Genomic DNA, 27,898 nt, shown 5'->3' with positions numbered 1-27,898 from the left:
TTTGAAATTCAACATATTCCTTGAATTTATGTCTAACGGCGGAGGAGTTATGGGAACGCTTCTAGTAACCCGACACCGCTAGACTGCTGAATTACAATCCCATAGATACCTTTCATCATAACATATTTCAATGTCATAATTAGATTTTATTTAACTTTCGAGTTGTAAGGTCTCATTTTGAGTTTGTAGAAATAAAAAATATTTTTTAAAAAGTAGTTTTAATAACTACTTTTTAAAAAATAACTACTTTTAATAATAACTAACTTAACCAACCTCAAATTTGGATTTGAAGTTAAAAAAATCAGGACAATTCAGTTTAAAACGAGACGCATTAATAGAGTTAATAATAGTTAAATAAATATCTAGTGAAAACAGGAGAAATGAAATTCAAGTAATTAAAATAATCACATCTTAATATATAAAAATTCAGTAACTGTGTGTATGTTCCAAATTAACTCAAAAACGAGTCAAATGATATTCATGAAAGTTGGAATATATATGTAATTTGGTCCAACTTAAATGATAGGATAGTTATTATTTAAATTAATGGTGTCAATAATTAATAGTAAACTGATCATCAACGTTGATTGTTGTTATTAATCGTAGTTTCCATAAGTCTGGAACACATGGCACCTTAAGTGAATTTATTTTCACAGAACTGTCAAATTTTGTCCTTTGAACGTCATAGATGGCGCCACACTTTAATGTAATATATTTTCTTAGACTACACACTACTATACATGTCTTATTTTGCCTATACCCTTTAACGTCGCTTCTTTCAAATCATTCTTCATTTTGTCATCGTTGCGTACATTACTTCGAATATTTTTTTGTACTTCTAACTTACAGTTATTCATAGAACAGTGAAATTCACATTAAAAATTCAATTAATATTTTTAGTAAAATGCCACCCAAAAAATCCAATCTTAATGCCCGTAGCAAGAAGTCTCGATGTGCACGTGTTGAAAGAGCTCATGAATCATTCGAACAAAGAGCAGAAAGAAATGCAGCTCAAAGAATTCGCACAGCTGAAATTCGTGTACATTAAGTAACGCGTGGATTATTTGTATGTCTTGCATTTAATTATGACAGACATCAATTACTACGCTGATTCCAAAGTTACTATTGGTGCGATGGACAAAACATGCAATTATTGTCAGGTGTTAAAATTTCACAATGAAACACCCGGCATGTGTTGCGCATCAGGAAAAGATGTATTGTCGCCACTTCTTACTCCACCTGAACCTTTAAAATCCCTTCTTTCTGGCATTTCAAATGAATCAAAATTATTTTTGCTTAAGACACGAAAATTTAATTCTTGCTTCCAAATGACGTCGCTTGGAGCATCCAAAGCTTGTGATTTGTCATCTGATGGTCGTAATTCAAAATTCAAGGCCAGGTATATCATAAAATTGAATCATTGATGCCAATGCTAAATGAAGATTCAAAATTTCTTAAGATATATTTTATGGGCAATTGTAAAAAACATGTAACAACTCGATGCCAGTATAATTTCATTGAACAAGCAGAAGAGAGAGCAATTGTGTTGTCATTAGAATTATTTCAAATCAAATCACTCAGCCACAGCAACGCGTGGCCGGGCGTTATTAAAATATAAAACAAACACTCAAGTTTCTAACAAATTTTTTAAACTTAGGTTACTTATCGTATCTAATACATTCTAATATAAACTTATTAATTTTTACTATACTTTTCAATCCCATTAATTTCCTTCAGTATCCGTGGTTGAGTAAGCAAATAATTATAAAATTGGTCTCACATTATTTCCTTCGTCATGTAACTTCTTTAAAATTGTTCTTACCCTTAGAGGACAAAAATTATTTCTAATTCTTTCCTCTAGTAATGAAATAACTTTGCCCAAAATCTTCCTGATTTCGACAACACTGTTTTTTTTCTTTCCACTTTTTCAATATTTGTGTGAATTATCGCCATTACTGAATGAACGAGGTAACCCTCGGCATACTCATTGTTAAAAAATTGCATAATGTACTGTGGAGGTTTATCTAAACTAAAAAAATATTCTTTTAATGGCTCATAGTATTTCAAAAGTTTTTCAATTGCCGGAAAAAGACTTAACCAGTGTGTTTTGGAGTTAGACTGAAGTTGAGTATACTCCATGCCAAACAGCATTATTGAGTACATGAGCAGAACAAGCAATATCTATAATGTCTTTGCCTAATTTTTGCTTCAGTTTAAAAAACACATTGTTTGTTTCAGCTCTTTCTCTACCACCAAAGTTCGTATTACAATTATCTCCTGAGAATGCAATACATTTTTCTGTTATATTATATTTTTAAAGCTGATCACTTACCAAACTCACCAAAGTTTGAGCAGTTTCATCGGAAACTGTTTCAATGTCTAATATCTTAGATTTCATGCCTTCACCACGATAATCGAAATACTGAACCAATACAGGAATTAATTTAGTTGCTCCATAATTGCTAGCATCACAAGAGACACTAACACACGATATACTTTTCAAATCATCTACAATCTTCATTGAAGAATGAGGGCTTAAAATGCCAGTCACTAATGCAGTTGCTTTTGTTCTGCTACACTTCGTGTCTTTTGCGATCTGTAAAACGCTAAACATAACTATATTTAACTGCAATGTACAGTCTAAAGACATATGGTGACGAATTGTGTGATTAGCTGCAGCCCCTTCTCATTAATTGACGATTTTTTATAAGAATGTCTAATGCTTTAGAAGTCCCTACTTGGGATTGTAATCTCTTCTTATATTTGGCTGTTTTCTGATGTTCCCCAATATCTCTCACATCTTTACTGTTTATAGATATACTAGATTCACAAATACAACAATACACTTCAGAATCGGATTTGCCGCGTTTGAACGAGGGAAACCTTTTTTCTAAAGCTTCATTGGAAGTGCATATTCATTTCGGCATGCTTTAGAAGAAATATTAAACTTAAACACAATTCTACAGCTGAAACAAAAGAAATTCCGGTAAAAAGCGAGGTCATAAATTAGAAATTAACACATTTACAAGTCTCTTCTACTTTAATTTGTATTCTCTGAATTAATAATACCAATAATACAATATGATAATAAACACTATAATACAATCATGAATATTTTTAAATACCTTACGTTAGTGTAGCCTGTTCAATTATACAAATTACAACTAAATAGTAACCTGACTGGATAGCTAGCTCTGTATGTCTAGAAAGGGACGGAATAGTAAGCACTGCGCGACTATAGTAGAGCGAAAGAGATATCGTCAAGTGGCACGTTGCGCCTTTGTTTTGTAACAGCACGGCAGCGCAATTACTTGCGAGCCGTGAGGCCGCTCGTAACGTAAAAATTTGAGAAGAAGCGCGCGAATTTTAAAATTTAAAAACCCAGGACGTCCCAGGACACTACAAAAGCTAGGACATGTCCTGAGAAAACAGGACGGTTGGCCTGGACCCTACTTCAATGTTGCTATATCAGGTTTTGACTGTAGTATATTTGTTGAGAATATAAATAAAGTAATGCACTATTTACTACAAAACATATAATACTATCTTAAGAATAAACGTTCGAATTGATAACTAAACATCTAACTGTAGTTGGCATGGCCTTGTAGATATATAACAATCGTAGACAGTTTTTCATAGTATGCTCAAAGCCTATTATTTAGAAGCCTTATTGGGAACAGAAGTTGCTAATAATCTTATTAAATTTTTTGGTCATCACGGTATACCCAAACAAATAATTATAATACAGTTGAAACCGAACTTTTAACTCTACATAAAATGAAATTACATTTTTGTTCACCAGAATACCCACAATCAAACGACATTGTTGAACGTTTCCATTCAACAATAATCGAACACTTAAGATTATTAAATACACGAGGATTCTTTGATACCCCAATAAAAATTAAAATCTTATACTCTATTTTAGGCTATAATAACTCTATCCACTTTACAATCAAATTAAAACCTATAGATATAGCCAATACATTTCGTATAATGATCCATTCAATCTAGAAACTGATAAACTATAGATACATGATTAAGTAAATAAACATAAAGACAAAAAAAAAACTATTGTACGAGAAATTTAATTCTGAGCTAATTAAACAAAAAACTACCATCATTTATAAAAAAAGAAGAAGAAACTCTAATAAATTCGATTAGTCAGTCTTAAAACAATAAACACGAAACGTAAAACCATGACAATGGCAAAATGAGGTAAAATACATAGGGACAATATCAAACGCCCACTAAAAAGATTATATTCCTTCGACTCTTAACTTCACATTATTATTTCAGATTACCGGAAATTCGGATTCCAAAAAACTATTAAGCATCGATAACACTGGGCTAGTTTACAAGCTGCTAGTCGGCAAGTTCGCGAGTAGCTTGTAAACTTGCTGCGTGTCATTGAGCTTTTTACAATCTGCTTTTAATTATTAATATTAATTATTAATATCCGGGCTAGCCATTCGCTGGCGTGTTGGCCTGTAAGCTAGTAAAGTAGCTGTGTGTCATCGTCGCTGCTAGTGAACTAGTTGCGAGCATCTTTGTGTTTTGGACTTTTGTCAGTTCAAGCTATCGAAGGAAGTAGTTCGCGCGGGAGTAGTTATTTTAGCTCAACTTATGAAGAAGGATTTACAACGAAAACAGAGGAAAAAATGTAAACAGAAAAGAAAATGGGTAAGATCGTCGATAGAAAAACGCGAGAGTTGAAAGACCAAGATCCTTTGACCTATAGGAATATATTGAGACTGAACAGTTCTAAATTTGATGACTTACTGCAGATGGTACAGTACAGTAAAAAAAAATAATACGATAATGAGACCGGTAATACTAGTTAGCACGAAATTGGAAATAACATTACGTTATCTAGCCACGGGCGATTCTTTGAAGTCTTTAGAATACCTGTTCAGAGTTCCGAAATCAACTATTTCGATGTATTTACCCGAAGTGCTAACAGCAATTTCTCATGCCCTTCGATTGTTTATTCATGTGAGTGAAAATAAAATTACTACAAAATTAAAGACCAGTTTTATTAGACAATGTATATAAAATGCATCAATAATGGCCTGCTGCAAAACATCTCCATCGCCATTTTCATCGTTCAACAATGAGGCACTAGTCGAAGTATAAGGAAATTGCGAGTGTCCACTTTCGACAGAATATGGGCCTGATGATCTAAAGATGACAGCTTAAAACGAATGATGCAGTTTTGAATTTCCTGTTGTAGCAAGATGGCTTGTCGCTGTGGCTGAAGACGGAGCTCAGTTGCAACAAATTTTCCGAACTGGTCATAAGGCTTCTCATCTGATGACTCCTTGGCAATTTCATCCAATTTTTTAATAGCTTGCGATATTTCAGTAGGTGTTTTGGATGCTGGTTGTTTTTTAGACTAATTCTTTGGAGTCGAGGGTGCTCCCATTTTTTCAGGCGATTTCTTAGGACGTTCTTCTGAGAAGACATCTTTGTCGTTTTCAGAATCGACACTTTTATTGTCTTCATCTCGTGCTGTGTCTGGACTACTTTGTGACAGTTCCTAGAAGATACATATCAAATTTAACTTTTATTTGTTCTCAGGTCCCAAAATAATCTGATGAATGGAAAGAAATCGCAAATAAATTTCTTCGGCGTTGGAATTTTTCTAGATGTTTTGGTACAATCGACGGAAAACACGTTATCGTCAAGAGGTCGCCGTGTTCCAGTTCAGTCTATTTCAATTATATAAAAACCTACAGTATAATATTATTTGCTATGGTTGATGCTGATTACTGTTTTATTTACATAGGCGTAGATGCAAATGGACGAGCAAGCGATAGTGCATTATTTAGAGATAGTACGTTGAATATTGCGATGGAAAACAAGACTCTTGGCTTGCCTGAATACGACGTTATTATTGGAAATGATGCTTTCCCTTTGAGGACAAATCTCATGAAACCGTACAGTAAAATAGGTTTTAGTGCTCCCTAAAAAATATTTATTTATAGTTTTTCCCGTGCCAGAAGAGTGGTAGAAAATGCCTTTGGCATACTAGTATGACGATTCAGAATATTTTCGAGACCGATTGATTTGGCGCCGGAAACTATAGATAAAGTCATTTGGGCTGCTTGTTGTCTTCATAACTGGCTAAGAAAGACTGATTTTACAGATGACACTGCCGTAGCGGCAGTGGGAGAAAGCTGGAATAACGGTCTAATATATATTTTTTTAATATAAGAACTAAAATACGTGGTTTGATTTACTCCTTCGTATGGCCACAACCTCTTCCAAAAATTTCGCTCCATTGAACCATACCAACTTTAGCGTGTATACTTCCTCAGTACCACATCCACTTTTCTTGGATTTTTCAATTTTATTTATTTCTTGCCTGTATACGTCTTTAATTGATTTTATTTTTGCCTTTAATTGTTTCACATCCATACCCTCAGTTAATTGTTTTTCATTAAGTTTAACTAAGAGATTTTTGAAACTTTCAACCTTTACTTTTGTGTTACAATAGACTTTGTTTTTTATATTCCGCTGCTCGTAGATGTTGAGAAACTATTATATCACGAGTGTTCCACTTCATTTTTCAGTTTAAAATTTAAACGAAAAATGCAGACAGCACGCCACTCGGTCACACAAAACAACACATGGTTTCAACTCGCTGGCTAGTTCGCTACTGAGTGAGAAGAAAGATTTTCGTGTCGACACTCGCCTACTCGCTGCGCTGGCTTTTAAACTCGCCGACTAGCAGCTTGTAAACTAGCTCAGTGTTATCGAGGCTTTACTCTACGGAATATCCAAGATAACCTCGGCATTCTACCAGTTACTCGGCAGCGCAAAACTAAATATTATCATTCGATTTTGTACTATTATGATCTTTAAACATCGAATTTCAAAATTCAAAGTCCAAAACTCTAAATCAATCAATTCAATTAAAACCAATAAAATAAAAATAGAAGAACTACCGAATAATTTAAATACAGAAAATTTTATAGAAAATAAATTACGCAAGTTATAACCTCATCATCTTATAATAAAACGTGGATTAGTCAATGGGTTTGGTTCAATTTTTAAAGCTATTAGAGGAAATTTAGATGCTAACGATGGCAAAAGTTACGAGATACTTATTGAAGAACTTCAACAAAATCAAATTTCCTTATCACAAACAATCAAAACGTTTAAATATAAGTATTAAATATGTAAGAAATTTTAAATTCCATTTCTTTTGCAAAAGCGGATATAATGCACCCAAGTATAATAAAAACAAAAGAGTTATTAAGACTTCTAGAAATCTTATACGAAAACCTTGAGAAAATCAAAAGCCTGTCAAATTAAATTTAAATTCGATTCCTATTTTTGAAAACTTCATTAAAGTATCTAGCTTCATTTTAAACGACAAAATTACACACATATTACATGTACCTGTTACGTATGTACAAAAACCAATCAAAAACAATTATTCCTAAAAATAAATTGAACAATTATTGGACTTATAAGCTACTTTTACCTGTCATAAACTGTCAACCAAACAGTATTTAAGAGACTAAAATCATCTAACCAATGGATTGTGTGTTTGCTAAAGAAAACTAATATTTGCCTAAAATGCTATCAATAAGAAGTTGTCAACTTAATCGGCACGCATTTAATTAATATACCTACATCCTGCAAAATTAACACAGACAAAATACAGATAAGCAATAAAAAACTATAGAAATGAGAAGTCAATTGATTCTATTTTCTCAAATATTAGTTAACATCAACCAATCTGACTTCAACATCAGTTTACCTCCTTTGAACTTGGATGAACTTAACACACTCAGATCCAGAATAATTAAGAGCCAGTCAAATTTAGAGACAGCTAGTTGATAACCCTATCGTTATAAGAGCAATAGTTTATATGCTTTTAATAATACTAGTGTATACTAGTTTTAGGCCAATGGAATTAGAAAAAATCGCTTAAGAACCTAATACCTCCTACAATAGTAAGGAAGAAACCGAAAATGTCGGCCTTCCTTGACCTGCTGCCCTCAGAAACCAGATCTTCAGGGGAATTATGTCATCTCCACTCCATAAGACCATATAAGAAAAGATGATACCATTGTATATATTTTGCTGTGTTATGAAAATTAATATAATATAAAATATCATTTTTTCTACTGTAAGTTTAGTTGAAGCTATAACTATAATACTGTTGTACCAAACAAACATTATCGGGATAGTTAATTTGTAATTTGACTTAGTAAATATAATTTTTTAAAAGGACTTCTCATTTATCAATTACTATAATTAAATATACTTAGTTGAAAATTTATCCAATTTACCACATAATATTGAGACAAAACAGAGTACCTTTGTCACTAAAAAAAATACAAACAAAAGATATATTAACCCACAATTACATTTCTTTTCCACAAAAAAAAACAGTTAATTTGTCTGACACAGAACGATTGGAAACTAAGATGTTGCAAATGGATCTGCTCTGGTGATATCGAGCAGAAGACCATTCGAATTGCAAGATATAATTAATATGTTATATATTAAAATGAATTTTATTGGATAAAAAAAGTTTCATCGATATTTTTTAATTTTTTATTGAATTAGTATACATAATTTGTTAGGTACATTTATTATACGGAAAGAATAATTCAGGGATGCTACAAACCTGGGAAAGTAATTAAAATGGGAAAGGACAATGATCAATTAAAAATTGTCCTTGTTGATAGGATGTATCACAATTAGGTTCTAAGCATTTGAAACCCCACACCTTTTTAGCATATGAAACAGATTCAAAATGTTCCATATGAAGTTCTCTAATATGTCATATTAAAACTGGTATATATCGTATATTGTAAACAAGAAATTTTTTCTATGATTGTAAATTGTAATGGTTAGGTTAACGAGAAGTGTTAACACCAATGTCAGTTATTGTAAATAGTGGGTATTGCCGTGTCGGGAAATTACACTCTCGTACCACCACAATGTAAGTGATCTGTGAAACCGACCAGCGAACAAAGCTATTTGACAGAAGACTTTTTGTACTAAATGGAGTAATAATCTGACGTTTAAAATTCAAGACTGAACAAGTTAAGCACGTGTGAAGTTGTTAAAATAGTTTATATTTTTTTTCAATTTTAAGTTGCTATACTAAAACCAACAATAATCTGCGTTTAAATTAACCCTTTAAATACTATTTTTGTCAAATTTGTAAGTATTATAAAAAGTGATAGTAAAAATGTCTTCAAAGGGATCTCGCCGAAGTTTAAGCAGATCAAATACACCTTCTTCAATACTTAAAAAATCAAAAACTTTAAAAAGTAGATTAAGTGAAATACAAAATACACCTACAAAGGTCAGGTTTGTGTTGCCTCACTCTGAAAAAGTAAAGTCTATTTTGGAAGAGTTCTCATTGAATGGTGTTTCTCGTGAATATGAACAGTTAGTCATCATGATTAGAGACGCCGAACTCACAGATTCGGATATTTCTGCTTTATTAAAAGAAGCGTCAGAGTGTATATCTTTACTGAATCAAACATTGAGATTATTTGTAGAAGCACTTATTTCAATAGAATGGATAACCAAAAGTGTTGCCGTGGTTTCAGAATACCAAACATTTATTGTTGATCTATTGTCTGCTCATAACTATCATTCCAAGATGGTAATAGAAAAGCTAGTTCGACTATTTTGGCCAAGTAAGTTTCAATTAAAACTTTCATTTTTTGAATTAACTAACTATACAATTTTTTCAGAGCATATTATCAGTAGCGAAATTTTATACATTAGCATATTTTCAGCATTATCTTTTTTGCTTTCAGCACGTTTTTTAGCAGTAGAATTTTAATTAAAAAATATAGATTTATGTGTTTATGGATTGTTGACTAAAAAAATCATAATTTACTATAGTTTGTGACATACAGTTATATATATTATAAAAATGTGAGGTATTTTCTTGTCGGTTTATGATATTCCTATGTATGAAGTGTGATCAAAACATATGTTGAATTATTTTATTAAAAACAAAGTGGGAAGGTATTATCATCTTTGGAACTCTATATGCCCTTTTAAGGGTCAGAGTATTGGGATTCCTTTTGTCTTCTCCCTTCCTGTGCTACTTGTATCCATGTTCTCCTATGTTTTCCTTTACTGATTTTCTTACATCTTTTCTACCTCATTTCTTATCTTATCCACCCTCATTTTTCCTGCTATTTTTCTCAGTTCCTTCATTTCCGCTGCTTGAATGTTTTTGTTCATTACTCAAGTTTTGATTCCATATATTACATGGGTACAGTTATTGAGTTGCATACTTTTGTTTTTAAGTCTTCTCTTATTTCTTTTTTTCAGAAAAAATTTATTTAAATAACACTAGATTTATGGATGTTGATTACATAGGTACCTATTTTTACTGAAGTTAGCCAATTTGACTGATACAAGAAAATGAAATTTTTTACAAAAAACACATTTTCCACAAACATTTCTATTACACTTAGCACAATGGGTTATCAGGTTTATAAGAAGCCTGACTATTCTTTATAAATTTAGCCCATACTTTTGAAATCAAGGCAAATTTGTCTGTCTTCAGTCTGCGTTCTTTTTTTTTTAATAATATGTATGAATTGGAGTATGTCTATAAATTTATCTCTAGACATTGTCTAGACAAAAAAGCCGGACCCCACTTAGCAGACCACAAATATGAGCACTTCAAATTTTTTTCGCATCATATGCTCCTCTAGCATATAAAATTTTGATTTTTTAACCATCCATTTTTATTATTCAAAACTTGACAAGCTTCGACTTTGGTACATGATTTTATCTACTCCATCATACCTTTGTCAATTATCAAATTGAATGCACTACTTGCCCAACCAAACATAATTTACCTTTTAACATATGCAGATGGACTAGAAATGTCTTTTAGTATGGTATAAATTGGTGATCTACCGACGTTTCTGCCTTCTTTCAATGTTTCCCATTACTTTTCGTATTCTGTTTGCTATCTCTATATACATTTTACCATCTTCTGTGAAAATGACTCCCAGATATTCAAAAGTTGACACTCTATTTATTCGTTGTCCTTTCATTATTAAATCTTGCTCATGCTTCCTTTTTTGATTTATTACAATTTTGCATTTCTTGATATTTACTTCCTTCTCCGGTCTTCAATTGTCTTTATCCATGTGTACTTTTTCTTCCATTTACTTGAATGTATTTACAATTACTATATATAGGGTTCACGCCAGCATGGCGACATAGCGACAATTGTCGCCAAATCATCGAGAAATGTCGCCAAAATCATACACATCGACGACAAATTTGTCGCCCAAAATATTTTTAAAAAAACCTATGTTTTATATTTACTGTGCTGTTTTTGCATAAAAGAATTTATATATGCTGTAAAAATATGTATAAAAGTGTGTGTAGCATGCATATGTTAATTTTTTTACTTTTGTCTACCACGTTATATTTTTGGACCACTAAATCATAACTTGGTGGTCCTTTTAGACCACTAAATTTTCATTGCTGGCGTGAACCCTAAGTCTATATAAGTTGTTTACAAATACTAATCTGTCTATTTTTACCAGTTCTAGATTTCTGTAGCCAATTATTGTCTCCAGTTTATATATCTTCTCTTTATTGTTTTTATCATCCTATCACTGACAAGTATACATAGAAGAGGATTGTCTATCCCCTTGTTTTACTCTAATCTCCATCCTAAACTCCGTTGATCTTACATCTATTTGAACTTTCCCTCTTACGTTTTCATATATTCCTTTTGTTGTCCCTCGGTATTTTTCTAGTGATTTCCATTTTTCTCATACTATCCCATATGGTTTTTCTATCTATTGAGTCGAATGAATCTTTCAAATTGATTGTTCTCCTCCCTGTTCTATTTTACTTTCTATTAAGCTCCTTAATATGTATACGAGGAGGTACTCAAAACTAACTGGAATAGCATTGCCATGGGTGGAGCTTTTGTAGTACTGATTTCTGCCGCTAGGGCCTGCCTAGCGCAAATCGTCGCCAGTTCAGTGCCGCGCGGGCCATGTTCTGTTCATCACTAGTGAGCATTTTTGCTAGTGCTGTTTCACTGCTGCTTCGTTTTTTTATGATGGCAAATTGAAGTGAACAACGTGCCGCTGTGAAATTTTGTTTTCTACTCGGTAAAAACGCTGCTGAAACTGTTTTAATGTTGAAAACTGCTTACAAAGATGATGCTATGGGGAAAACTCAAGTGAATGAGTGGTTTTTTCGATTTAAAAATGGAGACATGTCGAGTGATGACAAACCTCGCTCTGGACGTCTATCAACTGTCCGAATCGATGAAAATGTTGAAAGAATTCGAGAGCTTGTGCGCACAGACCGTCGACAGATAATTGATCAACTGTCTGAAATCAGTGGAATATCTTGGAGCTCAGTTCAGCAAACAGGTGACTGGTTCTTCCACCATGACAAGAACCTGCACACTCAGCCCTCACTGTTAGCCAGTTTTTGGTTAAAAATAACATGGTTACGCTGCCCTACGCACCTTACTCGCCTGACCTGGCTCCGTGCGACTTTTTCTTGTTTCCATGCATGAAAAGGGGCATGAAAGGACGGTGATTTGAAAACATTGAAGACATTAAGAAAAGAACGAGACAGGAGCTTGCAGCCATCTCTAAAGATGAGTTCAAACAATGTTTCGAACAGTGGAAGCACCGCTGGGACAAATGTATTACTTGTAATAGAGAATATTTTGAAGGGAATAAGGTTGTTTTGTAAATATATAGCATTTAAAAAATAATTCCGGTTATGTTGTCTATCGTTTGTTTCCTGAAAGAAAGGTATTATAAAATCTGAATTATTCTTCTTCATATTACTGCTCTTTGTTAGCAATGCATGTATCCCAATGTTGCATTCATGACTGGAGCGTTTCTAGAAGGCTCTTCTATAAACTGTTTTCCTCTGTTTTGTTGTGGCCTCCTCAGTGTTAAGGATGGCATAAAATCACTTTTTTTTTAATTTTTGGGAAGAACCAGAGGTCATAGGCAAGTAAGGGAGATGTGAAGAGACAAGAAGATTATAGAGGCCAAAAACTCGAGAATCAAATGCAATTTTTAGAATATTGTCATGATGAAGAAGAAAACCTTCCAGTACCCCCTGTGAAAATCTAAGTTTTCAGCTCTTTCCTTTTGAATGATTGCAATAATCCCTCAGTATTGAAGACACAATGACCTTGGGGCTTAACTTCGATTTATGAAACATTTAAGCAAAGTGAGTCACAAATTTTCTATTGAGAACTCAGTACCTTTGGTAAATCTTTTGGCAGTGCAATTCAATCTGTATAAACACATTAATTAAAACACCATCCCATGTGTTTTTAAGGAGGACATCTCAACTGTTCCTCCTTGACTGGCTCATTAACACTTTTAAATCACTCTTAATTGAATCATTCAAATTCATTGTATTATTATCAAAGACTGATTTCAACATATTTAACTTGAAACAAAGCTTGATGTTATGCATTTTTAAGATCCATGTATCATGATACAACACAACCTCACTACAGTAGCAGACTGACAATCAGTAAAATTTAATTTATTATATTTGATCACACCTCATACGTCTATTATCATAAAGGCTCTTTGCTATTGAGAAATTATTTTTTTAATGCTATAATCACTTAGAGTATGAACTATTCATAATTTTTTAGGTCCAGTTGAACCCGATTGGCCAGATGGAATGCCCACAGATGAGGATTGTGGGAAATATTTACACATCCATACCTTGTTCAATATCTTATTAGCTATAGTCCCAATGTGAGTTGCTGCAAGTTTTCTTTATATTTGTATAGAATTGATAGCTATTGTTTCTATCAGCCTGTAAAACATTTCAATATTGCTGAGTTGATCCATGGGTAATTGTGCTTCATAGTACATTTAGAGCTAAATTCGAGCTGATTTATATAAGAAAATTGATATAAATAGGTCTGAGAAATAAAAAATAAATGTCATCAATTAATAAGTTTGCTTGTTATGAATGCATAATAATATTGGAAATTATATCTAAGGGTACTACAATTTAAACGACATTGTGCATTATTTGCCAAATCCAATCTCTCTCATTATAATTATTTTTATACTTATGATATGATATGATAATCGTTTGTAATATGAAACATTAAATTTGGCTAAGTAGAAGAAGTACCACCACAAAGTACAAATAAAAAGTTTTTGCCAATAAATATGTTAGCCGGAATGTGTTCCAACACACTTATATGTATTTAGAGTGCTGAAATTCCAACAAATTATGCAAAAAAGTATAAAGTATGCTAATATACTAAAAATAAAATAAACAGAATCAATTTCTGCTCATTAGTTTCAGTACAACAAAACAACAGTATATTTAATGTGTTAAAAGGATGGGACTCAAAATAATCAAAGGAAAAACAAAAATATGACTGGAACGAGCAAAATAGGAACAAGACAATTTGGAAAAGTAGCTTAGATACCTTGTTAAAATTTCGGTATAGGATAGCAAGAAATCCAAAAAAAAAATTATTAAAAACAAACAAAGCTTTCTATGCCAGTAAAAGCTACTAAAATATGAAATAAAAACAAAAAAGTCTCAGAACAGAAATTTACAATACAATGATTAGACCAATTCTACTATATTCAGCTATTATAATATCTAAAGTTGAATAAAACTTGAGGATATTTAAAAGAAAGGTTATAAGAACCATATTAGGATCAATTATGATATCAGAAGAATAAAGAATTAGATCAAATTCAAAATAGGGCATATTTGAAGGAGCGGCAAGAAAGTCATTACATAATTTATACTACATTGGAAGCCAGATGGAACAACAAGACAAGGAAGACTGATATCAAAATGGAAGGAAGTGAAACAGAATTTACACAGGGTGAGAATGAAATGCCGACAAGAAAAAACTAAAGATAGAACAACAGTAAAAGCCTAGTCTAACTGACAGAGACGGATCCATCCAAAAATATTAGATCTAGAGAGCCTAAAAAGCAGCAATATTTTATGGAACTATTCATTTTTAGTATTAATTTACATATCATGTTCAGTAGGTTTAATAGAATAATAATTTTGTGCTTTATTTTAGGTGTAAAGAATTGTTTCTGTCTTCCATATCGAATCAATTCCCATATTATAATAGATCTACTCATGTTCATGAAGTGTATGTTCATAATCTACTTTGGATTCTAGAATATCAACCAACTCTAAGACCTGAAATTTTAAGGTTAATATTTTCCAAGTAAGTAATAAATTACACCATCGAAAATACAGAATTTTTTTTAATCCACCATGAAAAAATCTTTTATCTTATTGTTACATGAAAATTCTCTTGATATATCATTTCCGTGTAGGTCATTTATTTAAAATTACTAATTTTCCTCACATCCTCAGTAATGTTCCTTAGAACAATGTGCTTTTATTGTATTATACCCTGAATGTCTTAATTATTAACTCAATTGATTATTTGGGAGAGCGAAGAATATTTGCAAAAATTACAAAGCAAGTCAATTTTTGTTTTAAAATACCCATGTTCTAATTTATATTACCATAAAATAATAACCATTTTAAAGCAAATTGTTTCCTATTAAAATATTTGAAAACGATACAAGAGACTTAGTTTGGTATTGTTTATATATTGAAGCTAGATTATTAATGTGATTTTTTATATTTCGTGACCACAATCTTTTTTTTATTTCATAGCATTGCAACTATTAGAATAATTAGTCAATAATTTTTTTCCGTGATAGCTTCAGTGTATACAATTAGTGACAGAGTTGTACTTTACAGCAAATAGTATCAAATAATCCCTTTGTTAATAATTATAAAAAAAGTATTTCATAAATATGGCGTAGTATCTGTTCCATCTAAATCTTGTATAAACATCCATTTGAAGAATCAGAGGAATTGAGAGAAGTTGATTCCCAAAATGAGTGTACTCACTGTTTTGCATATTGACGCTACTATTAGTTTTAGGCAACTTAGTTCCGAATTGAAAATTAATCATAATGCCCTTAAAATATTTAAAAAACAAATACAAATTCTAAATTTTCTTCGGGTTCACAAAAACAAAATGTGCAAAATTTTCGGAATTAGCAGTAAACTGCCATTTAAGAATTAATAATCGTTTCCAATATTGTGAAGTTGTTAATATTATAATATAATATAGTAGTTAATTACAGAAATTCATGTATTCATGTATTTAAAGTTTCCTGTTTCCTCTACAAACCTGGTAATTGTCTTTACGTGACAAACGTTGTGAACTGCTGAAGAATTAATAAGTGACATAATTCCTATCAACTGCGAGGTAGAACATGGGCATTTTAAAATCAAGAGTGACCAGTTTTGTAATTTTTGCCAACATTCTTCCGTATCCGACATATTCATTTCAATTCTTAATTAACTCATTCACTTTATATAGACCGAATTTAGGAACATTACAGCTATATTTTAATACAATTATGTCTTATATTTTTAGATTAATTATAATGGATGTTAATGCGCCAAAAGAGGATATAGAAAAATATCTAAATTCCGAAGAAGATATATTTGCAATGGATGAGGATTCAAAATCTGTTAAGACAACAACCACAGGGTTTACTAAAGTTAATAGACATGAATTAGCACATACTTTAGACATATGTTTGGATAAAATTTTCAATCACTTAATTTCCGAATGCTATGATTGTGAAGGTTTGCATTGGGAAAAAACAAAAAAGTTGTATTTTGATATCTTGCATATATTTGATGATATTATATTGCCCACTTATAATTTGCACCACCTACAATTTACAATGTTTTTATTGGGTAGTTTTAAACATAGTATATCAGAAGCATTTCTGAATTATTTATGGAAAAAAGTTTGTAATCTTAACGTAGCTCCGATTTTAAGACAGAGCGCTGTTAACTATATTGCTAGTCTGGTAGCTAGAGGAAATTTCATCCCATTAGCGTGAGTATTCTTTTATGTACCATATTTCATGTGCAGTAAATATATTTTTGTCAGACAAACAATACCAATTAAACACAATGCTAAATGTTACTCACCACATTCTAGTTAGCACTTATTCAACAACTGTTGTCACTTAAACATATGTATGTAACATGCTTTTGAAATTCATAGTATAATTCGGAGATTTTAATAACTTGGGTAACTACATTCATAGAACTTATTCATAATATGAGTCATAGGAGTTTCTTGATTCCTTTTGTACGATAATAATTGGACATTTATAAACTTTATGTCTCGAATCCTTAAGGATTCAATAAATGTCAATGTGTGACTGGTTAAGTTAATGAAGGTCTCTGAAAGATTTAAACAATATCAAAGAAAGTTCATTTTAAAAAATAAGGCTATATTTTTGCTCATATCTTAACAATGATTTATTAATATTATAATAGTTTACCAAATTCATCTCTTTGGCACAGAATTGCTATAATATTTTCGTGTCAGCAGCCATTAGTTCACTATTTTTTAAATAAAATTTGTTGGAATTTTTTGACAAAATATAAGAGTATTGTGTGTCAATCGAAATAATTTTTGTTTTTGTACTAAGTCTCGTTTTCAATATTTCAAATATGTTAAAAGTAATTTGGTTTTCTGCTCTTCTGCTCCCAACTTTATTGATCTGGAAAAATCTATCTTGTTCATCCAATGTTAATAGCACATAATGTCAGCAAAGCGGGAAAGTGTGGCGAGTATCATGTGATATCATTTGATGAGGGCTTGCAGCTGTGCATTTTTTAGGTGAACATGTTGTTTTGTTTTGTCTTAGTCAATCATCCATATTCTCTTTGAAATTAAATTTAATGACTGTTAATATGTTATGATTACAATGTACAATTCTTGTTAACAAATTAAATTAAAATGCTCTTTTTTATAGGTATTTACTCTATTGTTCCTTTTGCCACTATAAAAAAAAATATAGAATATGTATTATTACTAAAATATACATTTCATAAATTTTGGAAACAATTGTGTAATTGAATGATGTTTAGTTGTGTAAAAAGCTAAGAATCTCCACAAAAAAATATATTCATTAATTAATACATCTTTATTGAAAATGCTTGAATAAAAAAAGTTGGTTACTTCAAATTTTTCTTAATTGAAAATACATCGAATTTGAAACAAAAGAAAAACAAATAAAAGATGTCGTTAAAAATTGTAGGTACTTAGAAATAAATATTATAAATAAAATTTGTATTTATAGGATCACTATATCGCTTATTTAATGTCTTTAGTTGTGTTTCTAATTTACATGTACCTCATTTTTTCAAGTCACTTGTGTCACAGTCACAGATTATCTTGTGTTTGACTTCCATTTGTTTACAAATATGTTTTCTCTGAGCAATAGCATTCAAAATATCTATGTCTGAACTCAAATGTTCAATTTTAATTTTTTTTCTGCGACGATTTAAAAGTAATTTCTTGATACACATTTTATTTAATCCTAACATTTCTACAAAGGAGAGTATTTCTTGATCTTTCTTTGTCAATTAATTCAAAACTAACTTGTTGAAGTTATGAAATGAATTTATTATCGAATATTTGTATACTAAAATTTCTATTTCTTTCATTTTTATTGTACCATATATTATATCTGGGGAAATATTTATCAAAATTTCCTTCATTTTAAAAAATGATATCAGTTACTTGTTTTTGCTTATTGTTATTGAAAGAATATTAATCGATTTCTGTTTGCAAGATTCCAGTTCAAGTTTCAAATGTTCTGTTTCTTATTTTGAAACACTATTTTTTTTAATTAGAGCTGTATCGTTTTTCCAGCTAATTTCTTCTCTTTTTCTTGTTCGAATTTTGCTATTTTGTCTTTTTAATCCCATGAGCTCTACCTAATAGTAAATTCAAAAGAAATGGCTTTTCTCATCTGAGGAGCTTCTTGGTCATACAATATGGAGAATTCCCTATCTAATCTTTTTGGTTACAGTGATAGTTTTTAAGCATTATTTGTTGGATTTAAATAAATTAAAACTTTGGTGATAACCATAATAATCTCCTCTTTAACAATTTGTACTTCACTTGAATTGAAATAAAATATTTTTACTTTTTATTAATGTTGATACAATCCATTGTTTTTTTTTTATGTCGAGAGAGATTTATTTATTCTATTTTACTTTCAATTGCAGCATGCTAAAGGGTACATTACAGCAATTAGCCGAATGGATACACAGTTATATTTTAGCACAAGATGGTTTAGAATACGTTAATTCAGATATTCGATCTCATTCAGTATTTTACAGTGTTTGTCAAGCTTTATTTTATATTATAGCCTTCAGGCATAAGGACTTTGTTACTTCAAAAAAAAGTAAGTGAATTTTCCATACAATATACATTTTACGCATGGTAGTGTCTTAACATAGTATAAGTTCATAGAGGTAACAAGCCCCAGACCTATTTGCACACAAATCCTTCAATATTTGGCAACGCAGGGTAAAAGATTCGTTCTTGCGTCTAGCCATTTGAATTGTGTTTTATTGGTCAAGAAGAAGAAAAGCCACATGTAATTTGAAATAGTATCGACAAGTTCAGCAGGTGTTAAGCGTAAAGTGCTCCGAAACAGTGATAGTTCTGCTAGTTCTGTATCGGACTTCGGATCAGATGATAGTGTAAAGGATGAAGTGTATGTGGAATAAAGTTATGATAGTGGATCTAAAGAAGAAATTGATATTACAGTATGTATAAAAAACATGTCGCTTATTCCCTTTCAAGCAAGACAGAAGTAACTTTTTCAAGTGAATCATAGCTTATCACCTCATTTTTTTACTAGATTTTTTTTTATTTGACGTTATTCAGTAACATGAAAAATAAAATCAGTAGATTTTTTCTTTAAGTGTGACCGTAGCTATTGGTTTCTTCATGTTAATGCATTATACATTATGAAAGATCTCAAGGAATTACTACCTTTTGTCCCTCCTATTTCTCATGGGTTTTACGCGCAATTAGGTGTAGAAGATGTTCAATTAGAGGCCACCGACATATTATACAAAGATAATATAGAATCATGGATCGTAACGATGACGAAGGAGAATAGTTTTTTTTCAGTTTATTTTGTGTGATGTTAAGAGAATCATTATTTACTTTCTAATAGAGCCTAACTATTAGGTTAAAAAATGCCATAAACCACATTTTTCCCAAAAAAGTTTTTTGTTACCTAGTAATAGTTTATTTGATTTGTTTGATTATTTTGATACATTTATGTATAAATATAGTACTGCAAAAAAATGTTATGTATGATTAATAATTATGATTTACAAATATGTGACTTAGTGACTTGTTACCTTCTTCCTTCAAGCCCCTAATTGAAAATCCAGTGTTACTCAACTGTCTATTGGTAAACAATAATGAAAAGAAATCCAAAAAAATTATAGCCAGATGTTAACAATAGAAATTGACTTTGATTTTTTACCATAACATTGAAGGTATTGTTTAATATAGATATGACAATGAGAATTTATTTACTCATTTGATTTTCATACTTGACAACAATCGAACATGAATTGCTAGGTCGATTTTAGGAGGCGAATTTTGGCTTAAAAGCTTCGCATATGCTTGTTACCAGCGTGAAGAAGTTGTTTTCAGTAAAAATTTGATTATGAAGCAAATTTTGTTTATCAATGCTAGTGATTATAACTTTTCAAATAAATAACAATGGATTTGTAGCCATTGTTTCCAAAATTAGAACATGGACAGATATTACACCTTGATAATAAAACCTCAATAAATGAAAATAGTTAATAATTTGAATTTTTATTTCAGATATAACCTTTTTGGAATGTCTCAACTTAGGTAAAATTGTAACTTCACGATTAAATCCATTAAGGGTTTGTCAACCAGCTGTTGTTCAAAATTTTGCTGCGGTCACTAGGAAATATCAAATAGCCTATTGTTATTCTATCATAGAACACAATACAAGGAATACTTTACCTACAATATATCAAGATGAAAAAGGCAGTATCGTCATGTCTAATAACGTTTTAGATGCTTTTTTTCCATTCGACCCTTTCATTTTAAAAAGGTAAAAGATATATACATTTATTAAAGGGGGAAAAAATATCCAAAATCACCTTGTAATTGTAGTTTTATCCATACTTAGCAATTATGCTGTGTGGAACAGCCACATGAAATAAATTCGTTAATAAATAATTGACGACGTGCTGGGAAAAACGTTTGGGCACGTAGATTTGTATATTTAAATAAGCATTTTTTCAAAAAAAATGTACAGGATGTCATGTGACAGTGACCAATACAAATTAATATTCAAAAAAGAGAATTATCTTATATCACAAATTCGCTACATTACTCTAAAAATTAATAAGTAAAACTGATAATTTCTTAATAATGTATTATTTTCAATAAAGTAGATGTTCAAAATGCTCTATTTTGACAACATGCTAATCTGCAATAGAAATTTCTTTTAACGTTACTCAACATCTCAGGCGTAACTGATCTAATTGCAAGCGTGACTGATATAGTCGCAAGCATGATTAGTCTAATTTGAGAGTTAGTTTTGTATGCCCCACAAAAATGGCGTCAGATTAGGAGATCGTGCTAGTTATTCTATCGATAAGCGCCTCCCTATTCTCCGATTTGGAAAACTTTGGTTCAGGTACTATCAGATATTTATTTGATAGTGGGGCAGTACTTCAACTTGCTGGAACCATATTCACAGGAACTTGTGGGTTGCCTGGATCAGGATATAAGTTTTAAGGTTTTTAAGCAATCCAAACTTTTTATTTTTGTGGGCACAAACAAAAAGTTATATGCTACAGTCGCTATTATGTTATGCGCTATTCACTAGCACTAGCACCAGTTAGTGTAGCGTCGGGTGAAAGAGCCTTTAACAAGTTATCATTAATATAGAATCGCTTACTTGCGACTACTGGTGAAAACAGACTGAATCATTTGGTGTTACTCGGCGTCTAATATGAAACGACTGAAAACAATATAATTTGATTCATTGACGATTTTGCCAGAATGAAGGCTAGAAAGAAAAGGTTTATGTTAGTTAGTAAACATAAGGATAAAGTTTAAGAATTGTCTTATGTTCAGTTTTATTTTCTGAATGACTGTTTAGGAAGCTATGTTATTTCTAAATAAAGTATGGTTGTTAATGTTAAAAAATGAAATACGACAGTTAAAAATGATTAGTTATTTTTCAGTTTGTGTTTTTCATTAATTAGTTTCAAAACATTTATTTATTAAACCTTTTTAGACTATATTTCATTTTTTAATCCTGTAAGCCGATTAACCAACTTCTTTATTTAACGAAATAGCTGCCTTGGATCAGAGAAAGTAACTGTGTACCCTAGATACTCGGCATAACTAACAATGTTCAGCTATACCAAAAAAAATTGTTCCGTTTCTTACATACCATCAACCTCTTATTTTTTGACCTTATTGTTGTATAAAGTTTGATAATTTGGTTTTTATCAAATTCAAAAACTCAAAAGTTTATTTTTTTTAGATCGGGTAAGAAGATTCAACCCATTTATAAAGAATATGAAGAATTTTATGAAGAAACGTCCAATCTAGTCGAGGAGAAGAAAGAAACCACAGATACGGACGATTTTCTATTTAATGATAGTGGAAGTGTTTCCAAAAATAAATCTAATCAATTTTCATATGGAAGTTCTCCTGGATTCAAATTCAAATGATTTTATTACTTAAACATGGTTCCGTAGAACAATGCTCGCAATTGATTTTATGGAATCATTTTATTTTTTGAAAACTGCATAGAGCAAATTACAAACCTTTAAAAAGAACAACTGTTATCAATGTGTGGTCTGATGAGTAATAACGATAAAACTATATGATTTATAAAAGTCTGAACAAATTTTGTGTAATAAAATTACTGTAAAACACGTAATTCATGAATTACATTCCATTGAATGTTCCCAATACTGATGTCTGTCACTGCTAAAATTCCTGTTCCACTTAACGTTCTGAATGCCTATGTGTGTGACTATATTTTTTTGAATTCTTAAAGCCGTGAGCGTTATATTGATATTGGTGAAATACACATCTTGAGCCCTGCGGGCTAAAAATAAGGTGGCTTGGTGAATTTAGTATTGACTGGGATAAAATTTTATTCAAGATGGATTGTAAAGTTACAATTGTTGTGAGCGTTAAGTCAAATGAACCCTACCTCGTCATGTTACAATTTGCATATCTAAAAATTTTAGAAGCAAATTTTGATATAGTTATTTTAGTTCGATCTCACTGAAAAATAACCGTTTCCTTCGAGATTCCTATAGAACAAAAATTTCAATTATTTTTATCATCAATAAAAACCAAAAAAATTATGTGTAGTTTTTCAACTTTATAATTTATTTATACTTGATTCATATTCATACTCTCGTTTTTTAAGGTTTTTCTTCCAAAACGTAATGTCTAGTTGATAAATGAATTTCCTTTCTAGCTGCTTTGAAAATTATCAAATATTTTTTATTCCCAAGAAAAGTAGCTGCAACAAAATATATTAAATTTATTCAACAACGATATTATAAACAGAAAGATGTGTGTGGAAAAATGTTGAATATGGTCATATATTCTAGGAAAACTAGAAAAGTTATTGGTAAATATTTATTTACTAATATTTATTATTAAATTAAATACTATTTACACTAACGAGTCCTACTGCTAAAACGTGTCTATAGGTGTAAAATTTATTGTTCCTTTGTGTTGTTGAAAGAAATTTTAAGCAGCCATGATGGTAATGGAGTAATTATATTGATAATTTTGCAGTTGCAATTTATTATATAGTGGTGTCAATATATTTTTCAACTTTCTAGGTCTACGACATGTAATAAATTCAAGTCTTTAAAATAATCATTTTCATCCACTGATCTTTTATAGTTTATAGTTTAGTTGTCTGGTGCCCCCGAAATCCATTTTCAGTAAAAACAACTTAAAAACGCCATTCTGTGGGAATTTATACTTTCTATTGACCTGTTCATTTATTTGGCCGCATAACAGTCCAAACCCAATGTAAAATTATATTTAAAAATTAGCTATAAAATCAAATTGCACCTACTCCATCTAATTTGAGTTTCACATAGCACTAAATCCACTTAATCAATACTATTTTGTTGTCTATGTGTTTTAAATGGTTAAGCTCTTACCACATAAGAATCGTGGAAACAATCGAGCTGGTTTTCCCTGTGGTGGGCCATTCATACATTCCTCCGGATAGAATGTTAGCAAAAATTGAAAAGGAAATAATAAAAAAAGAACCAATTTGTTAAGCCAAAAGATTATCTAAATGTTCTTGAACAAACGTACAGCTTTTAAATATTTACGATATTCCTAACAGTGATTGGAAAACCGCAGGTGAATAAATCCTGGAACCAGTTTCAAAGTGACATTATGAATTTAATAAATGCAAAAGTTTTATTATACGGCGTGGTATAAAGAACTTCATCACTATCAGAGGCGAGCTGTGCTGAAAAGGCCAGTCATATATTAATAGCAAATTCCTATTGGAGTAAAACTAAGGAATGTGGATAACCTATTAGGCAATCACTACGACAAGGAGTGAAAAGTTCTGGAATACTGAAAACAGGTAGTGGAAAAATTATTCGAACATAATAAACCCATTGATAATTCCGGTGACGGAAGATGAAGACTAAGAAAATAGTTTTTGTGAACAAACTGACAATATTCCTGACATGTTAGTTTAATCTTTTTTTGTATTTCATTTTTCGGTAATTACCCACGTAATTTTGCTGTAATGTTTCTCTCAAATAAATGTTTTCATTTCGTAAAGTGAGGTGAATTTCTGTGATTTTATTTTCAAATTACTTCTAATTCGTTTTCTATATTCTCAAACTCCCCTAAATACATTTTTACACGTTAATAATTATGCTCTTATATATTTTCCTAACATAATTTCTTAAAAATACTCAGAAAAGCTTACTCAACTAGTTTTTTTCCTCAAAAATTGTAATTTATTATCTCGTTTAAGTTTTCTAATACTTCTTCATATACAATTACCATATAACCAAGTAACCATATATGGGAACAAAAAGTGAACTATTTTTTTAATGCAATTGCTACTATAACAAAATCTGTAATGATTTACAAGAAACGAATGTGATTATATTAAAAATTTGTGATTTATGATTTCCACATAATTAAGCTACTGTTTAATTTGATATTTCTTGAGCACCTATTGAAGCAATAGCTTCATCTCAAACTTACATGTGAACATTATACTATTATAAAATTGTGAATACTAATATTTTGTAAATCGAACGAAAAAAAAACGAAATTACTCCCGAATTCAATCCCCTAAAACGAATATAGTTATCTTCCTTTTTAGGTTTACTGTCAAATCATTAGTTACTTCTTCACTATATAAACTAAGTGATCTTGTTTTCTATATAATTACATATGTCATTGCATTAATGAAACGTACCTAATCGGTGCATTTCACGAAGCGTTCACGGCGCTTGAAATATTCTTTTGGGCGTTCCAAATAGCGACTACGATCGTTGTGGTCGTGGCGAGAAAGTCTTATGACGTCATGACTAACGTTCACGTGGGTCAAGAGCTGGGTCGAGGTGAGCGTTGAAAGAATTAGCGGAATTTTCAAAACTCGACCAACGCAGATTGCAGCCATGAGAATCTATCTCATTATTTGATGCGGTATGGGATATTATAAGTACTTTTGAGACTTTCTTGTGACTCACCATTTTACTATCTCCGCAGAAGATATTTTGATTTTATTTTAATGTAAATCAGGACACCACTAAAAAATTCAATAACTTACAAATTATAAGTGGAGCGGGAAAGATCATAATCGTAAACGTGATTATCGTGTGTGCTTAGTGAAATGCACCCATTGATTATTTAACTAAGACAATTTTCCAAAAAGTAAGGTTAACTTGTTAAATACTAGTCTGTTAAAATAAACTCAATCATTTACATTATATATAATAAATATCTAAATTAAATTAGATCCATTTCAAAATAAACAATTGTACTATTGAACTCAGAAAACTCAATGTGTCTATAATGATTGTATTTACTAACTTCAAGTTGTCATGAAACCACGGGAAACCGAAAAAATTGCAAATGGCTCAATTTTGAATTATTATATTGTAAAATGTTATTTAATTGCGTAATATGAGAAGGTTCAGACAATATTACTTTTTGAACACCTTGTAATTTTTCTTAACACAGATACTTGGCACACATTTGAAATGTAATTTTTTTATTCCAATTTAGTTTCGGATTTATTAGACACTAGGTGCATATGTTTTATATTGTTGATTATGACTAGCCAAATTGTCCCCATAAGTGACCATATTCAATGTATTGTTACGTTATTTTTCACTTTTGTGCTACAGAGCATGTCGACTCAATATGGATACCTTTAAATACAAAATGTTACGTTACATCAACCCATTTTTTTTTATTAGTTTTATACCCTGTTATAGAGAAGTATGAATTTTTTTCATTATTCACAATTTTGGCTTATGCTTTATAGAAACTTTTACATGATATGGAAAAATAGTTCATTCAGATAGTTTTTTGTCAAAAGCGGTTAGAGATAATGTTCGACTTAGAATATTGAAAATTTCTTTCCACTACAATAACTAAAATTCACGTATCTACTTACTTACAGCAGCGATAAAAATCTAAATCAACTCCTAGTTGATATAAATATATCAGATGAGATTTAACTGTCCATAGTTTTTTGTATATTTTAAAAAATGTGTTTATATAATTCTTACGTAATTAGTAACTATTAAAATTGAAAAAATCATAAAATATAATCTTGTATGTAAATAAGTTTTAAACAAATTAACTCTATAACGCGACTGTGATTTGTACGAAATCTATTATTCAAATACAATGTTAAAGATTGTCATGATTATTATTTCTACCCCCATACGATTTGAAAATTTAAATCAATCAATATCTATTGACTAATGATAAGTACACCATGTTTTTAGTAGTATCTGCCATAAGATTTTCCTTCAAATGTTATTAGAGGACCATCCATTTATCACTACGTTAGTATCCGAGGAAGGATTTCAAACCAAATATCAATATATCTCGAGAAAAAGGGATATAGTAAAAATGTGAAAATTCAGATTAATTTGTACTGAACATGTTTCAAATTTAAAATATGATGAAGTCTGAATCATTTCTACAGTAGACTCCCGATTATAAGAGGAAATTGGGATCGGGACAACCTCGGATACGGGAGAACTGAAAATACAAAGGTTAAGTTTAGTTATGGTAAAAAAGACATGAAATGTTACAAAACTGGTTTATTGGAAGCAAAAACATATAATAATCACAATTTCAGACCTGTAAGAAAGTGGAAACATAGATAATTTTTTAAAAAAGTCTTTGATCATCTTCTGAGATAACCTCTTCCCTCACTTGGACGATGCATTGTTGCGCCAACGCTGTAGACAGGAAGTCATGTAGCGTTCACTATTATTATTGCTCTATGAAAGCAAGAGCAGCGTCGATTGCCTTCAGTCTGTTGGTGTATATTTTGGGAGTTATACCGACCCGTGCATAGTCCGTCTATGCCAAATAAATTTTTCCACGATTTTTGAACGCTGACGCAATCCAGTATGACACATTTCTTAATGTGACTTTATTAAGGCATCCCTAACACTTATTCCTTCATCTAATTTCAAAATCAACATCTTGAGAAGCCTTCGGCAGTAAATCCTCTTCATCCTTTCTAGAACCCCTTGGTCTAGAGGTTATATAAGCGAGGTTACAATAGGGGGGAGAAAGATTGCCTTAATACCACCACTGCACAGTTCTTGGACATCGAAAATTATGACCCGTTTCGGATTTAAAGATTTGATCAGAAGTTAATCTCACCTTGAACACAATTTCTTCCATTTTCTTTTG

At 31.0% G+C, this 27,898-nt stretch overlaps 1 protein-coding gene across 1 annotated transcript; it reads left to right on the top strand.

Moving 5' to 3' along the window:
- Nucleotides 1–8,991: 8,991 nt before the first annotated feature.
- Nucleotides 8,992–26,884, top strand: LOC130447737 (RNA polymerase I-specific transcription initiation factor RRN3). The gene is made up of 7 exons (XM_056784712.1): nt 8,992–9,674; nt 13,670–13,775; nt 15,086–15,238; nt 16,475–16,948; nt 19,141–19,319; nt 20,771–21,029; nt 22,479–26,884. The coding sequence occupies exons 1-7, from the start codon at nt 9,218–9,220 to the stop codon at nt 22,666–22,668; spliced, it is 1,818 nt and encodes a 605-aa protein (XP_056640690.1). The 5' UTR covers nt 8,992–9,217; the 3' UTR covers nt 22,669–26,884.
- The last annotated feature ends 1,014 nt before the right edge of the window (nt 26,885–27,898 follow it).

The sequence above is a fragment of the Diorhabda sublineata genome, chromosome 8 (assembly GCF_026230105.1).
Source record: "Diorhabda sublineata isolate icDioSubl1.1 chromosome 8, icDioSubl1.1, whole genome shotgun sequence".
In the NCBI taxonomy this organism is placed as follows: Eukaryota; Metazoa; Arthropoda; class Insecta; order Coleoptera; family Chrysomelidae; genus Diorhabda; species Diorhabda sublineata.
The sequence above is the reverse complement of the archived record's forward strand: the minus strand, read 5'-3'. Positions and strand labels throughout refer to the sequence as shown.